General features: G+C 47.9%; 1 protein-coding gene across 3 annotated transcripts in view; it reads right to left on the bottom strand.

Annotated features, from left to right (window-relative positions):
- Nucleotides 1–4,736, bottom strand: part of Sec14l1 (SEC14 like lipid binding 1) — a 51,248-nt gene extending 46,512 nt beyond the window's left edge. For 2 of the 3 annotated variants that reach the window (XM_090350395.1, XM_090350396.1), the window contains exons 1-2: nt 4,580–4,735; nt 2,957–3,039 (exon numbers count right to left, since the gene is read on the bottom strand). In XM_090350395.1, coding sequence (XP_090206521.1) covers nt 2,957–3,019 — 63 coding nt within the window. In that variant the 5' untranslated portion in view covers nt 3,020–3,039; nt 4,580–4,735. Of the gene's footprint in view, nt 1–2,956; nt 3,040–4,579 lie in introns of all 3 variants that reach the window. The other variant, XM_090350394.1, reaches the window with a different exon arrangement.
- Between the last annotated feature and the right edge of the window lie 12,595 nt (nt 4,737–17,331).

Below are 17,331 nucleotides of genomic sequence, written 5' to 3'. Positions count from 1 at the left end.
TTAGGTACTTTTCACCTCCATCCTTTTCTGGTTACCTTAGATTACAATTAAACTCTTGGTTAAAACAAACCAACGAGAGCATTAGACAAGTTTCTTTTATTGAGTCTTGGTGTCTGTGAGATTGAGGCACACCTATCACCTCCCGGCCACCTGCCAAATCCTCCTCGGCCCCGGGTGAGCCCCAGGGTGACTACCTAGCATGCACTTACTTTTGAAGGTTGGCAGGGGCATTCCAGCTAAAGCTACAGCTCTGCCCCTGCCTTAACTGCGTACCTTCCTCCTGTTGAATGGTTCTCCTTCATGTAACAGGGTAAGACAAAGTCAGTCCTGAGGATGTATACCACGCAGCCAGAAAAAAAGGGTCAGGTGACTACAAAATCTTAACAGCATAATAAACATTCTAGTTTTGTATTTCAAATTTAGAAAAAGAAGTACAAGTATGCTAGCTACTCAGGAGGCTGAAATCTGAGGATCTTGGTTCAAAGCCAGCCCAGGCACTAAAAAAAAACAAAAACAAAAACAAATCGGAACTCTTATCTCCAATTAATCACTAGAAAATGGGAAGTAGGGCTGTAGTTCAAGTGGTAGGGCAGTAGCCTTGAGCTGAAGAGCTCAGGGACAGCGCCCAGGTCCAGACTTCAAATCCCATGACTAATTTAAAAAATATATTTTTTTCTAGCAATTCAAGAGGAAGTTAACCATCTAAAACAGCAGTTTACAAATGGCTTAATTTTATAAGGGAGGGAAAGCCTCTAAATTTGAATTTTCAATTTTGCACAAAATTTGCAAACTAAACTTCACAATTTTAAAAACAGTAAAATAAGGGAAATGAAGATGTTTGACAAAGCCATTTTATGAAATTTATGTGTCCAGAGAAGAGACCAACCTGTGAGCCCAATTATCAGGCTAACTCCAAGCTTTCTAAACTCTACTTAAGGTTTCAGAAAACAAACTATCCCTGTCCTTTCTCTCTTCTCTACTTCACCTGACACTGTCTTTCAAACTTCCCTCCAGAAAATTTGGCTTTGACCTCCACTAGTCCTGAAAGGTGAAGAAGGATCAAATATACACATACATACATACATACATACATACATACATATACACACACACACACACACACACACACACACATATACACACCCCACACCAGCAGACATTCTGCATTCTGACGGGCCCAACAGCCCCATACAGAAGTCCCAGGGAAGGAAATCAGTCAAGTTTTTCTCAAGAATACAAAGCAAGAAATATGACAAGAATTGGTCACTGAAAGAACACAAGATATGCCATAAATGTGAACCAGAGCCAGAGGGGTTGTGGCTAGCAGAGAAAGCATGTGAGCTGGAACCACAAGGGAGGAGAAAGCCCTTGGCGGCTCTGGCAGCTGAAGGCAGCAGGGTCCCCTAGGGTGAAGTTCCAGGGACAACTGTTCCTGAGTGTCCCTGAGCTGCCAAGAGCCTCCCTCTGTGCCAGGCTCCAGCCTGTCCCAGCCAGAACTCCCAAACCCGGTGATTCCCACCACACCACTAACAAAACTCCCTTTCACTCCTGCAGCAGCATAGGAAGCAGCAGTATGCAGTGGAAGAGCGCCCTTCACACTGAGGACTGGACAGCCTGGCTAAAGCAAGACCATGGGACAGAAAGGACAGGGAGGAGGCACAGAAGCATTCTGGGGGTTGGATGAAAGGGTTCTGTGTAGGCAGAGGTGTGGGTGGCAGTTAACTAATCAAGCCATACATACCATTTCACTGCGAATTAACACCTCATTTTTTTTTTAATGGTAAAGAAAGACTTCCCCTATAGTGGATTTGAGCTTTTATTTTGCTTAAGACCAAGTGGATCTAATAGCACAAACATAATACTAAGTAGAAACACCCAAATAAAAAAACACATGGATTCTGTTGCTACAAAGAACAGAAAAAGGAAACCATCACCTATGACAAAACAGCAGTCAGGTATGGTGGCATATTCTAGCCAGAGTTCAAGGCCAGACTGGACAACACAGAGCAACCCTATCTCAACATAATATAAAACAAACAAAAAAATGGCTGTTAAGATTAGCTCAAAGGTACAGTGATTTCCTGGCATGGGCAAGGCCCGGTGTTCAATGCCCCATATAGACAAAAAACAAGATGGGAGGGAATGAAAGAAACCTCCAAGTCAGTGATTCCCTCTGAGAGGTGGAGAACAGGAACACATGGGAGCAGAGCCACTCCATCCTGTGTATGTGTATGTGTATGTGTATGTGTATGTGTATGTGTACACTGACTGTGTATGCCCAGTTTCCTGAGCATGAGACCATCAACATATTTGCTTCCATTAGATATTTTCCATCACAACTTAAAGTAACAGAAAAGAAAATAAGGAGTATCCAGAACTAATAATCTAAAAGTGACTGGGTAAGTTTGATCTTTTATGTCTAGAAGGATTGTTATTGTCAATCAAATTCTTGGCTAGATAACAAAAGCAGACCAGTATCCCACATGCAAAATTCCAACAGGACTCACATGTGACAGGAAGGTGTACTCATTCAAGAGTCACTAAACAATACAGCCTTCCATTCTCCCCACTGTGCTGGGCTGGACTGGGCTCTGACCCCCTAAAGTGGTCCCGGGGCCCACCACACTCACTCTTCTTAAGGAGCAGCAGAGGAAAAAAACAGTGATCTGCCTTCCTTCACTACTCCAACAAACAAAAAAACACAGCAAAATCCACAGGAAGTATTTAGTCAGAACCTCACTTCTGTGTTTTCAAAGGAAGAGTGGATACATTTCTTTAAAAAAAAAAGTGCATGTTTTGATTTTCAGAGGCTTCTGTTTTAGAAACATCTTACAGACACTAACTAGATATAGTTCATAAAGACAAGATAAATGAGTGAACATTAAACTTATAGATTATTAAATTTTAATAATTAAAGAAACAGGCCAATGAGTAAGCTGAAATGTAAAATACTTACAGCCATAATTAATTCGAAGGGGTGTTTATACACCCGCACTGGTGACTGGTACTTCTGCACCATGATTGTGTCTCCTCTCACACCTGCAACACATGCACTCATGTCAAGGAAAAACGTGAAGTCGGTGTTAACATTTCATGCCCCATTCTAAGGTCAAAAGGGGACAGCAGGTCAGAGTTCCATGCATACATAAAAACCAAAATGACAGGGAGGTATGAGACCATTAGACCAAAAAAAGAAAAAAGCCACAGCTGCTGGCTAGCAATGCAATGCTAGGACCCAACGATTTAATCATTTTTCTCTTAAACAACTTCTAGTAAGAGCCAAATAAAAAATGGTAACATGTTTCAACCGGAGTCCGGGGAAGCCACCAAAATAAAAATGGGAAAAAATACTACTGTATCTCAAGCCAGCTTGAAAAGGAACTTCTGTCCTTTCCTGTTTTCTAACTGTGTACACTACCAGTTCAGAGACCTGTTTGCAAACAGCAGCGAGGCCAACCAAGCACCTCGCTAGCAGGGCTCCCTGAAAATCTCCAGCCTCCGACCTGGCCGGAGGGGATCCGCGGGCTGCTCGCTCTCTAGTGCCGGCCTGTGCGGACTTTTCTCAACACGCGTTCGGGTCTGGACTCCTCTGTAACTCTTTCCACACCTACGGTAAGGCCAGGAGGAGAGAAAAGACATCTGGTGGGTGCGCCTGTCTGTCCTGCCTAGGGTTAAGAACGTCACTGTATCGGCAAGAGTCCTGCCAAGCACAAAGCTGCGTGGAAGTCTGTCTGTACACGAAAAGTGTGGAGCTCTATTTCATCTCGGCGGCCTTTGTACGGTGTGGGGGGCGCTCGACCCGGCCCGACCCGGGACGCGACCTCCGGCTGGGGTCCGGCACAGCCCGGGAGGCTGCCGCGGCACTCCCCCGTCCGGGGCGGTCTCCCTCCCTAACTCCACGCCGTGGGGCGAGGCTCGGGGCAAGGGGGCCTCCAAACGCGCCGGTTCCAAACTCAGGAGCCGAACTCGGGAGTTCTCCGGACTCAAAGCCACAGCCGGACCGAAGGCTCCTCCGGGTGCGCGGGGACCGCGTTCTATTTACTTCTGCAAAGCTTTCCGTGCGGGTGCACAATGGGGGAACCGAGTCATCGCCTTCAAATCGTGCTGGGGAAAAGATTAATCTTCAAGACTCTCCCCGGTTTAGGGGGCTGCGGTGGGGAGAGGACGCCCAGAATGGCGTGCGGTGGCTCGGACCCTGGCGTGGACTGGGGGTCCGCGGGGGAACCACCCCGGCGCAAAGCCAACCGCCGGCTTCGGCCGGGAGGGCCGGGTGGACGCCCAGCGCCCGCAGCGGGTGGCCAGCGCCCCAGGAGGCCGGGCAGCCTCGGCGGTTCCGCCGTCCGGCCGGGGGCTCGAACTAGCCGAAGGGCCTGGCCCGACCGAGGGCACCGGTGGCCGAGCCCGGATCCGCCGGCTGACGAGGCGGGGTCGGCGGCCCACCCCGACGCTGCCCCCGGAGTGGGGGCGCGGGGCCCGCGCCGGGTCCCGGCCGAGAGACTCCCGAGCGCGCCGCGGATCGCCGGCTGACGAGGCGGGGTCCGGGCCGCGCTCCGAGCCCGCCGCGGCTACGCGCTCTTACCTCTAGTCAGAAAGGCCGGGTCAGGGACGCGGGGCGGCGGAGGACGCTCATGCCGGCGCCTCCGCGGGGACGTCGCCGTTCCACAGCTCCGCCGAGCGGCGGCCGCCGGTTCCGGGGAGGGGGCTGGGACGGGAGGGGAGCGGGGCGCGGCGAGGGCTCGAGTGGTTGTTACGGGTGACGGGGAGGGCGGGGCCGAGAGCCGGAAGGAGCGCGCGTGCGTAGACGCGGCCGGGAGGCGGGGGCGGGGCTGGCGACGGTTGCTAGGGAGGGGGAGGGGTGACAACTGGGCCAGGTCGGAATTGCGCAGGCGCCAGATTAAAAGCGGCGGGCGTGGGAGGAGCTAGGGAAGACGTCCAATTTGACGCACCCCGGGCTGGCTCCGGGGCCGGTGGCTCCTCCCTGTTTTGCGTCAGGGGGCGTGGCATGGTGAAGGGGGTGGGTGCGGCTAGGGGGCGTGGTGCTGGGGGCGTGGCTAGGGAAGGGGCGTGGTGTGGCCAGGGGGCGTGGTGAGTAGGGGTCCTGGAATAGTTGTGGGGGAAAAGGGGCCGCGAGCCAGGGATGAGAGCGTCCTTCCCGCCTTGGCACCCTGGGATGGAGCCGCGCCGGCCGGCCCCGCGACCTGCCTCTTAGCTTCCACCTCCCCCACCCCGGGCTTCTTCGCTTTTTGTTTCCCGTTCAGGAGCTAGGCACCCCCGCGGTGCCCTGACCACATTCCCGGGGAGTAGCGCGGAGGTGGCCGAGGCCGGGTGGGGAGGGGTTGGGCGGAGCCCCGGCGTCCTCGCGAGCGCGTGGTGGGGGAGGCTGGGCCTGAGAGACGCACGTGGGCCTTCCTGGGGCGGTGAAGTGGGCCTGGAATGTCATCGGGATCCAGTTTAAAACGAGTGTGGAAGACCCGAGACCTGTCAGACGTCTTTGAACGGGTGAGGGCTCGGTGGGGCCGCCCGGCGCTTCCACCCACGCGGCGACACACACACACTTTCTCCGCCGGTGTCACGGTGTTCCACTCACGCTAGTCACTCTGGGTGGCTGCGCATTTGAGCTGACACTGGTACATTGGAACTGTTTTGGAATTTCCTTCAGGGCTTGTTTACCAGTCACACAAGTAAGTTATTCATGACATGATCATACCTTCCTTTTTCACCCAAGCCATCCCTTTCCGGCTTGCTCACCCCCATTATTTGCTAGGCTGAGTCTTAAGTCGCAAAAATCACATCCACCTTTAAAAAATGAAAACACACAGATCGGAAGTGACGAGTCATCTGTCAGAGCAAAGAGTGGCACCTGTGGAAATGGTCTTGCAAAGAAAAAAATCGTCCTTATCGGACAATCTTCTAACCACAACCACTTTATGAAACAACCTGCAAAGCTTATTTTATCAAGTAAGTTTGAGAGGCAATATGAGCTAGCGAAAAGTTTATAGCTTGAAAAGATCGGATTAGGGCTGGGAGTTTGGCCTAATGGTAGAGTGCTTGCCTAGCACGCACTAAGACCGGGATTCGATTCCTCGGTGCCACATACATAGAAAAAAGCTGAAAGTGGGGTCGGGGGAGGGAAATGGCGAATATAATGTAACCTTTCTATTAATTACAATAAAAGAAATTTTAAAGAAAAAAATCTGGAAGTCGTGCTGAGGCTCAAGTGGTAGAGCTCTAGCCTTGAGAAAGTCCTGGGACAGTGCTCAGGACCTGAGCTCAAGCCCAAGACTGACCCCCCCCCCAAAAAAAGATTAGATTAAGCCCGGCAGTGTGGCTTAGACCTGTAATCCTAGCTTCTCAGGAGGCTGAGATCTAAGCATAGCAGTTTTAAGCCAGCCCAGGCACAAAAGACCTTAAGACTCTCTCTAATCAGTAGAAAACCAGAAGTGCAACTATGACTCAATGGTAGAGCGGTAACCTTGAGCTGAAAAGCTCATAGACAGTGCCAATGCCCAGAGTTCAAGTCCCACAACAACAACACAACAAAAAAATTTTAACACATGGATTATTGACGGAGCGATGACTCACACCATCCTAGCTTCTCCAGAGAATGAGATCTGAGAATTGCAGCTCAAAGCCAACCAGGGCAGAAAAGTCAGTGAGATTCTTCAATAAACTACCAAAAAAGCTGGGAGTGGCTTAAGTGGTAGAGCACTAGCTTTGAACAAAAAGAGGCCCAGGGACAGCACTCAGACCCTGAGTTCAAGCCCCAGAATCTGCAAAAACAAAAATGGAAGAATTTGTAGTCCTTTTTTTCTGTGTATACTATCCTTTAGTTAAGCATCTTAAAGAAAAAAAGACAAATCATAAGCCAATTACCAAGTATATATTTACTTCCATCTTGATTTAAATAAAATAGTAAAAATAACAAAGGAAAATTTAAACGTATAACGTAGAGAATTATTAATTTTAGATGGGATGATGGAATTATGTCTAATAGTTGTCTTTTATGCTAGTATCAGTACCTCTCCTGTAAGGACCTCAGAGAACAGACTACAGACTCAAAAATCAAATCTTAAGTAATTAATAGCAAAAAGGAAGTCTATAACTAATCATAACCTGCAGAGACTACTCCTAGGCTTTGGGAACCCAGAAGCAGTCCTGAGTAACAAGAAGCAGTTTTTTTTTGTCTTTTTGTTTGTTTATTTTGTTTTTTTGTAGGTCAAGGGGCTTGAATTCTGGGCCTGGGCACTATTCCTGAGCCCTTCAGCTCCAGGCTACCACCCTACCTCTTGAGCCACAGCACCACTTCCAGTTTTCCAGTGGTTAATTGGAGATAGAGTCTCCCAGACTTTTAGTGCCCAGGCTGGCTCTGAATCTTGATCCTCAGACCTCAGCCTCCTGAGTAGCTAGGATTACAGGCGTGAGCCACCAAGCCCGGCCAAACGAGTGTTTTTTTATACACCAAAATAGGATGCGGTGGGAGGGGGGATCATGCATTAAAGGGAACCTTTCCAACTCTCCTATATTATGCAAGCTAAACAAGATACAGAAGCAGAATACAGAAGTAAAATATCTGGTTGTCAGCAAGAATGTAGGTGCCAAACCCACTTCTCAAAATTGGCTGTCCACAAACTCTATCCAGTACTTGGTGTTTCTTAGGGGCTGTCACTAGTCTGTCCAGTGGTTTCTTGCCCTGGCATTCCAGCATCATCCTGACTCCTGCCATGACTCTCCAGCACTATTATGGCTCTGCTCATGCTGAGTACCTCATTTCATTCCCTTTTAATCTCACACTTGATCCATACCTCCAGTCTAGTCTCTTGCTGATTTTTTTTTTTTTTTTGCCAGTCCTGGGCTTGAGCTCAGGGCATGTGCACTGTCCTTGGATTTTCTCAAGGCTAGAGCTCTACCACTTGAGCCTCAGCACCACTTCCGGCTTTTTTCTATGTATGTGGTACCGAGGAATCGAACCCGGGTCTTCATGCATGCTAGGCAAGCACTTTAACCACTAGGCCAAACTCCCGGCCTCTTGCTGACTTTTCAGTCCAGCATGAACCATGATGTTCAGATCTCAGCCTCCTGAGTAGCTAGGATTACAGGGGTAGATTAGGATAAATAATTTGAAGGAAATAACACTTGTTCAGGTGTGAGGAATCCGTATGGATGTTTCTGGGTTTATTGGGTCTTGGCCTGTGGGTATAACTTGTGTTTTGTAGTTGTTGGCTTTTTGTTTTCAAGGGGCTGGATGTCCAACACAGGGTCTTGTGCATGCTAAGATCATCTAACACTTAGCTACATATACCCCTAGCCTGTTTGCTCTCAAGTCAACACTATTGGACAGGTGTCCAAAATCCAATAAATTCAGTGAATTCATGTCCCTGGGTGAAATGAGGAACTCCAGGGAGTCCTCATGCTTTTACCATCTGTGCACAGAAGTCTGGTCACTTGTCAGCATCTATGAGGCACAAAGATAACTACGGGGAAGAGGGGAGATTGCTGGGATCAGGTTTGGCTGCCAGTGATCAAAAGCCGAAGTGAAAGTGTCATGAACTAGAAGTTGAGATCCCTGTGTGAAGCAGGTCGCAGGCAGGCTGATAAGACACAGTGATCACCCTTAATTGCTCAAGCCAAGTTACAATGAAGATGATTGGGGGAGAGGGGAGGGAGGAGGTTCAAGGGACTGGAGCCAGGTATGTGTTTTAAGGTTTGGGAGTCTTAGCTCCAGGGCTTAAGGCAAGTGTCACTGCTGACATCTCAGAGAATCTAGTAGTTTGTGGTGTAATCGGTTAAGCATGGTGGATGGAACAAAGTCTCCAGTCTTAATAAATAAATAGTTGCTGGATAAGTGGGCTATTTGCCCAGGAGAGCAGATTTGTCATCCTGAGGAGCAGGTTATTTACCAAGATAAGAAATCTTTTGTTAAGAGTGAAGTCTTCATGAGTTTCCCCAAAGCAAATGGTCAAGCTAGATCCTGGTTTACAGTTTAATCTTCCTGAAGGAAAATTTCCTGGATCAAACAGGAAATTGTGTTGACACAGGAGGGCTGAGTTCACAGGACTGGTGGTTCAGCTATGAGATGTCTCCTTCCTCACTGCTAGGGAGAAGGGCTCCCTCTGGCTTCCTGCTCTGCTGGTATCACGCGATCTCTTCTATCTCCAGCGAGGGAACAGAGAAAAGATCAAACGTCCCGCCTTGAAGGACAACTGGAAACAGTGCAGTACCGGTTGCTGTAACCCTAGCTACTCAAGAGGCTGAGATCCCAGGATCATAGTTTGAAGCCAGCCAAAACAGAAAAGTCTGTGTCACTCTTAATACCAATTAAGGAGCAGAAAACTGGAAGAACTGTGGCTCAAGTGGTAGATTGCTAGTGTTGATCAAAAAAGCTCAAGGGCAATGCTCAGATCTGAGTTCAAGCCCCACACTGGCCAAAAAAAAAAAAAAGTGGGATTAAACCCTTGATAAGTAATATAGTGTTTGCTGCCATCAGCAGCCATCCTCTGCTTCTTTCTTACTAACAGAACCCATCTTTTTTCAAGCCAGGCATGCGGCCACTTGAAAGAATATGGTTCCCATTTTCCTTGTAATTAGGCAAGTTTCTGTGACTCAAGTTCTAACCCGTAGAATGTAAAGGAAGGGTGGAAGTGTGTGTGTGTGTGTGTGTGTGTGTGTGTGTGTGTGTGTGTGTGTGTGTGTGTGTGTGATGTGTGGTGACACTGTTATTGGTTTCTAGTCTAGTCTGTATCTTTTCCATTGCTCTTGGCACAATGTTAGCAGTGTTCTCAATCAAAGCCTAGGAAATGGGTAGCACAAAAGGATTGGGAGGGAGAGACGGGAGAGTCACTGCAGGCTAAAGGAGGAAAGAAACTGTCAACAAACATAGTAGCTTCCTGCTAGGAACCAGCAGCTCATATCTGTAATCCTAGTGACTCTAGAGGCTGAGATCTAGAGGACTGCAGTTCAATGCTAGCCAAGGGAGAAAAGCTTGAGACTCCAGCTCCAAAATAATCAGCATAGAGCAGGATTAGAGGTGTGGCCCAAGTGGTAAGAGGGCCAGCCAAGCAAGCAGGCCCAACCTTTTCACCACCCTCACCCCTGTCCCCACACCCGGCTAAAGAAGCAAGAGATAAGACTGAACAATTCCTCCACAGTTGATCAAAGTCAAGGTCCATCAGTTATCTAGGTTGTACTGCCAGGGTGGGAGCATTAAGTTCTCACGTGGGTGTCCTGTACACACCAAGACTCCCCTTCTGGAAGAGACCCCATTCCTACATGGTAGCAAAGGAGTTAACAACTTTACAGAGCAAGATAGTCTGACACTGTCTGGCAAAGTTTGCAGCCTGGAAAAATACTGAAAATGTAGGTTACCCTACAGGCACAATTTCCTAATTGAGCTCTGGCGGTAAGCCAGTGGCCTTAAGCTAATACATTGCATCATTCACAAGCTGTGAAAACTTTGGGCCAAGAAGCCAGTTCTGCACAAGGTATTACACAGCCTCAGATACTCCTAAAATATTTCCTTTCAGTCGTGGCTCACCGTAACTCCATTGTTCTCTTCTGTCTTGTTTGGGGGGTACTCCCCAGATGATGGGTAGAATCATCCTACCAAAACACAAACTAGCTCGCTCTCTACATCAAAACAATGTTGACTACACAGTGAGCTTCAAAGCTCACCATTCAAGGTGACAGTCCTGGAAAGTCCTTTCCATCATTCACCTGATTATTTATTCTTTCCTTTGTTAATTCGACAAACTGATTCAAACAGTTTTATGATACATAAAAGCAAAAGTATTAGCTGGGAGCCTGTGGCTCATGCCTGTAATCCTAGCTACTCGGGAGGATGAGATCTGAGGATCCTGAGCCTGGGCAGACAACTCAGATTCTTACCTCCAATGAACCAGCACATAGCTGGAAGTGGAGCTGTGGCTCAAGTGGTAGAGAGCCAACTTGAGTGAAAAAGGTAAGGGATAGAGTCCAGGCCCTGAATTCAAGCCTCAGAACTGACTCTCTCTCTCTCTCTCTCTCTCTCTCTCTCTCTCTCTCTCTCTCTCTCTCTCTCTCTCTCTCTCTCACACACACACACACACACACACACACACACACACACACACACACACACACACACACACACATCATTCAGTTCTATAGCAGCCATTGTGGTTCCTCCCAGAATCCTCCCCTGATACCTTTCCATGTCCATTGAAAGGAGCATGTGTGCATCTTAGACTGTGAACTGCAAGTTATTTGTGTGCTGAGTGGGGTCACTTGTTTTCTCCTACTTCTCAGAGCACCTGGCATTTTCTAGAACCCATTAAGTATCAGTTGAATGGAACTGAATCAGGCTTCCATTCTGCGTGCATTAAATGTTTCCCCCTCATGTGACCTGGGTAGGAGCACCTTGGTCACCACACTGTCACCCTCACCCTGCCTGCAGCACCCTCCCCTGGGCATGTGTCACCAAGCCAGGACATAGCACTGGGGAAGTGGCCAGGCCTCAGCTTTGGGAAGAGGAAATTTCAGACCACAAAGCAGGTGCCCAGACTTTCTCACTCCCAGCTCAGAGAAATGGAAATCACCAGCCCAGTTACACTTCTTGTTTTGTTTTGTTTTTGGCAGAATGTAGTCCTGCCTCCACCTGCTTTGATCCACCCCAGCTCCCGATCTGAGACACAACCACTCAGGTCCCCAAATCTACTATAGTTTCAGGTTAGTTTTTGATCTGGGGCCCATCTTGCACCCAGCCATCCTACAGCTCTGCCCCAAGCAAATTCTGGCTTTTTTTTTTTTTAATGGTGTACTGAGGCTTAGTTAGACTCAGAGACTGTACACTGTCCCTGAGCTTTTTTACTCAAGGCTAGTGCTCTACCAGTTGAGCCACAGCTCCACTCTGGGTTTTTGGTAGTTAATTGAATTGTCACAGACTTTCCTGTGTGTGCTGGCTTTGAACCAAGATTCTCAGATCTGGGCCTCCTGTGTTGTTTGGATTACAGATATGAGCTACCAGCACTAGCCCCAAGCAAGTTTTGACACACCAGCTTACCTCACACCTTGCTGGAAATTTCCTGTTCTTTCTCACCCAGGCCTTCTGCACCCAACCCAGCCTTCTCTATACCCAAAGTTACTTTTTTGGTTTCTCTCCTCCGGATAAAAACAGTAATTTAATTGAATGTTTATGGGATTCGATGTCAGAAAACACATCTCACAGGGTGGGTACTCTTGGATAAGAAAACATTTATGAAAACACATTGTAAATACTTCCCTCAGTCCAGCATCGCCAGCTCTGCCTCACAATGTTCTGTGCACACAGCTTATTATTCTCATCCCACCCACTTCTAGGTGGCGACTAGTGCCATCTTTATATTTAGACAGAACCCTCTTCCTGTCTTAAATGTCCCCCACACATAGAAAAATAATGTGAACACTATTCAGAAGACCAAAAGGAAAGAAAATATGATTAAAAGACCAAACTTACATCCAGACACAGGTGGCTCATATCTGTCATCCTAACTCCTCAGGAGGCTGAGATCTGAGGATCTCAGCTGAAAGCCAGCCTTGAGACTCTTATCTCCAATTACACACACACACACACACACACACACACACACACACACTCAGAGACAAAGGTGTGGCTCAAGTGACAGAATACTAATCATGAGTGAAAAAGTTAAAGGATATAGCTCCCAGGGCCTTGAGTTCAAGTCCAAGTACTGAAACTACCCCTCAAAAGAAAAACACCAAAACTAGCCAAGCACTGGTGGCTCATTCCTATCCTCCTGGTCACTTGGAAAACTGAGATCAGGAGGCTTACAGTTCAGGTCAGCCCAAGCAGAAACATCTATAAAACTCTCAGCGAAAAGAGCCGGGCATAAAGGTGCTCCCCTATCATCCCAGCTACTGTAAGTAAAAAATAGTAGAATCAAAGTCCAAGCACTATAAACATGGGCATGAAGCAATACCCCATCACAATGAAAAAAAAAGAAAAAAACATTGGGGTAGGGTGGGTATGGCTCTATGGTAGGATATCTGCCTAACAAGCACAGGCTCTGGGTTAAAAATAAAAGGGGGCAGGGGATGGGGCCACACTTTTCTGTGTTCCTATGGAAACTATTTGCATATTTGTTTTCTATGGATTTTTATTCACTTTTCCAACATGTTATAAAGAGTGCCCTTCGCTGCCAAGCAAGCATTTGTAGCTTGTACAATGGCAGCAAGGGCCAGAAGCTTAGTGTTGGGAGCTGTTTTGAAAATAAAGTATCTTGAAATAATGAGAAAAAAAAGGGGGGGGGCAGGGGCCACAAGTGTGACTTAGTGATAGAGTACTTGCCTAGCATGCATGAAGACCCAAGCTCGATTCCTGGGTACTCCATATATAGAAAAAGCCAGAAGTGGTGCTGTGGCTCAAGTGGTAGAGTTCTAGCCTTGAGAAAGTCCAAGGACAGTGTGCAGGCCCTGAGCTCAAGCCCTAGGACTAGTACCAAAATAAATAAATAAATAAATAAATAAATAAAAGGTGAACCATCATTTATATGGGCTTTAATAGAGACAGGCTGAAAAAATTCAAGGATCTTTTTTAGTAAACCACCTTCTATGTGGGACTAGAAGCATTTGGCAATACAGTTACCTCGCTTGGCTGGGCCTGCCATTCTCCAATCTCTCCAAGGTCAGAAAACTCACACAGCTTTAAAATGCTACATAGTAAATGTGTAACCAGCCTTCCAAGGGCCTCGGTGCCAGCTCCACCGCCCAAGGTGGCTCACACATGACCCCCAACTTCCTGAAGAACTTAGCAGGGGGCTCTGTCTACTCCAGCAAGGTATAACAATGCTGAAACATGACCTCCCTTGGCACCCCCAGATCCAACGACCTAGTTCCAATTTCACACTGCCAGGAAGGGAGCTCAGGCTGGAATGCCAGTCTCCGGTGGCCATCCTCACACAGAGCCATGAACTGGGTGGCTTGAAACAACAGAAATAGATTCTTGCAAGGAGGCAGCAGAATCCGCTTCTTCCTGTGAGCCTGGGGAAGAAGGGAGCAAGGCCCACTTCCCATGGCCTCAGTCAGCCCCTGGTGTGGGACCACACCACTCCAGTCTTAGCTTCTGCCTTCTCTCCTGTGTGTCTCCAGGCATCAAATTTCTCTTCCTATGCTGGGCTCTGGCAGCTCACGTCTATAATCCTACCTACTCTGGAGTCTGAGATCTAAGGATCCCAGTTTGAAGCTAGCTTGGGCAAGAAAGTACATGAGACATCTCCAAGAAATTACCAAGCCAGGCACAGTGGTCATACCTGTAATCCTAGCTACTCAGGAGGCTAAGAGCTGAGGATCGTGATTCAAAGCCAGCCCAGGTACTACTAAAGACTGTGAGATTCTTATCTCCAATCAACCACTAGAAAACTGGAAGTGGTGCTATGGCTCAAGGGGTAGGATGGTAGTCTTGAGCTGAAGAGCTCAGGGACAGCGCCCAAGCCCAGAGTTACAGCCTCACAACTGACAAAAAAAAAAAAAAAAAAAGAGGTCCAGGCGTTTGGCCTAGTGGTAGAGTGCTCACCTAGCATGCACAAAGCCCTAGGTTCAATTCCCCGGTACCACATAACACAGAAGAAAAAGGCAGAAATGGTGCTGTGGCTCAAGTGGCAGAGCACTAGCCTTGAGAAAGCCCAAGGACAGTGCCTAGGATCTGAGTTCAAGCCTGAGGATTGGGAAAAAAAAAAAAAAGACAATAAATAAATAAATAACCAAAAAAGCTGGAAGTGGAGCTGTTGCTCACATGGTAGAGTGCTAGCTCAGGGACAGTGCCCAGTTCAAACCCCAGGACTGGAGCAACAACAAACAAACAAACAAGCAAACAAAAAACCCCTAAGATTTCGAACCAACCCTAACTCCACAATAGACTCATCTGTAAATCCTTAATTTCTAGCTACAAAGAAGTTATTTTCAGCTAATGGCACCTTCCCACATCCCACATAAGGAGGAGGTGGACACATTTTTCTGGGTTACATGAAACCCTCCTCAACTCCCTAGAACAGGGCTTGAGGTGTCTTCCAGGGTGAAGTTGGGGGCTCCTGGCACACTTCTGCCTGGCCCACCCACCCCTGACTTGTAGAAGTACAGCCAGGCTGGTCAAGCTGTAGCCCCATGCTGTCCTTGGAGGCAGAGGCCAAGCTCTGTTCTAAAGCTCAGTGTGCAGGGGCCCTCTTTTTTTTTTTTTTTGTCAGTCATGAAGCTGGAACTCTGGGCCTGGACACACAAAGGATGCTGCTAGGAACCTGTGTGGGGCGAGGGAATACTTATGACCCACTGGGCTGTGTGAGCTCATGACACACTGGGGACACTGAGGCACAGGTTTTAATCCCCACAGACAATGCAGAACATGGGGACCAGTTCCCGTCCCCCTATGACCTCTAACTACAGGACCCTATTTAGTGTCAGGGTCACCCTTCACTCACGCAGCACATGTGGGGAAAGGCTAGGGGTGGAGGTTGGTATTGACTCTGTGGGTTTTTTTTTTCTTTCCCTTCTTTTCTGTTCCTTCCTCAACCTTAAGCTCTACAGGCCCAGGTGTTGGGGTGCAAAGCCCAGCCCCCACCACTACAGAAGGCATGTGGAATGACCAGGTGGCTGCCAGCTGAAGCCCGCCCCCAGGGAGTACCTGGCAGGTGCAGTCCCTGTGCGTCTGCACACGCTCTGCCAAGCAAGGTGAACCAGGGCGTAAACGATTTCCATGTGGCTCAGGAGTAGCCACTGATTCTTGATTCTTGATTCTTAAACTCCTTACATAGCAAGCAGCAACAATCTATATGACTCCTTATTGAGAGATATAGGCAGTAAGGGCTGGGAGTTAGACCTAGTGGTAGAGCGCTTGCCTTGCATTCATGAAGACCCAGGTTCGATTCCTTCATACCACATACATAGAAAAAAGCCAGAAGTGGTGCTATGGCTCAAGTGATAGAGTTCTAGCCTTGAGAAAACCCAAGGACAGTGCTCAGGCCCTAAGTTCAAGGCCCAGGACAGGCAAAAAAATAAAAAGAAAGAAAAAGAGTTAGGTTGTAGTTTGCATGCCTCCAGCCCTCTTTTAGTTTTCTCTTCTTCCCCCTTTCTCTTTCCTTTTTGAGTGAGTGTGGAGTATGTGTGTGTGTGCTGGTATTGGGACTTGAACTCAGGCCCTGGGCACAATCCCTTAGCTTTTTTGCTCAAGGCTTTCACTCTACCACTTGAGCTATACCTCCACTTGCTGGTTAGCTGGAGATAAGAGCCTCATGGACGTCCTTCACCATCCTCAGATCTCAGCCTCCTGAGTAGCTAGGATTATAGGCATAAACCACCCATGCCTAGATCTTTTCCTTTTGTCTTCCCCTTCTTTGATATCATTTTTTAATCTCTCTATTTAATTTTTAAATTGTTATTATAAAGATGATGTACAGAAGGTTTACAGTTTCCTAAGTCAGGTAAAGAATAGATTTCCTTCGGACTATGTCGCACCTTCCCTTGCTGTCTCTCAGTTTTTCCCTCTTTTCTCTTTTCTTTAAATCCATGTATTCTCACATCCTGGTAATAAAGGCCACTACTTGATTCAAATCCTCATAAAAAGCTGTTTTGATAGAACACATCAAATCTATCATCTTAATTTCTGACCTTAAAGAGCTGAACAAATGCTGGGAGCCACAGTCACATGCCTGTAATCCTAGCTACTCAAAAGGCTGAGATCTAAGGATCCTAGTTCAAAGCCAGCCTAAACAGGAAAGTTCACGAGGTTCTTATCTTCAATTAACCACCAAAAAGACTCTGAATTGGAACTGTGGCTCAGGTGGCAGAGTACCAGCCATGAATAAAAAAGCTAAGGGACAGCACCCTGAGTTCAAACCTCAGTACTGATACAAAAATAATACAATAATAATAGTATATGCTACAGCAGAAACTCACGCTGCTCTTTTATATGGAAACTGCATCTCCTTTCCAAGACCAAGACTTTTGGGGTCTGCCCTCCCTCCTGCCTTTTCAGGAGGCTCCAGCTGGGCAGCAGAGCCCAAAGGACTACTCCTGTCCAGGACTGGTTCAGGAGAGCATGGGCACGCAGCGCCAGTCACGGGCTCAATGGTGTGGCTCTGTGGCATTGCAGTGGTACCAGCAAGGGTAAGGTTTCAAGTTCAAACCCCAATACTGCCAAAATAATCCCAAACACTTAGGCAATACAAAAAGGCAGCCCATTGCTATGTCTGGGAGCCATCATGCCCAGGCTGATCCCCAAGCTGTCCTGGCTGTGCTGTGCCCAGGAGCGAAAGCACGGAAGAGCAAAGGCAGTCCTGGGGGGGTGGGCAGTCACTGCTGCTCCACCATGTT

This window comes from Megascapheus bottae, chromosome 17 (assembly GCF_031878675.1).
Source record: "Megascapheus bottae isolate mThoBot1 chromosome 17, mThoBot2.hap1, whole genome shotgun sequence".
NCBI classification, from domain to species: Eukaryota; Metazoa; Chordata; class Mammalia; order Rodentia; family Geomyidae; genus Megascapheus; species Megascapheus bottae.
This window is presented reverse-complemented; position numbering and strand designations above follow the sequence as displayed.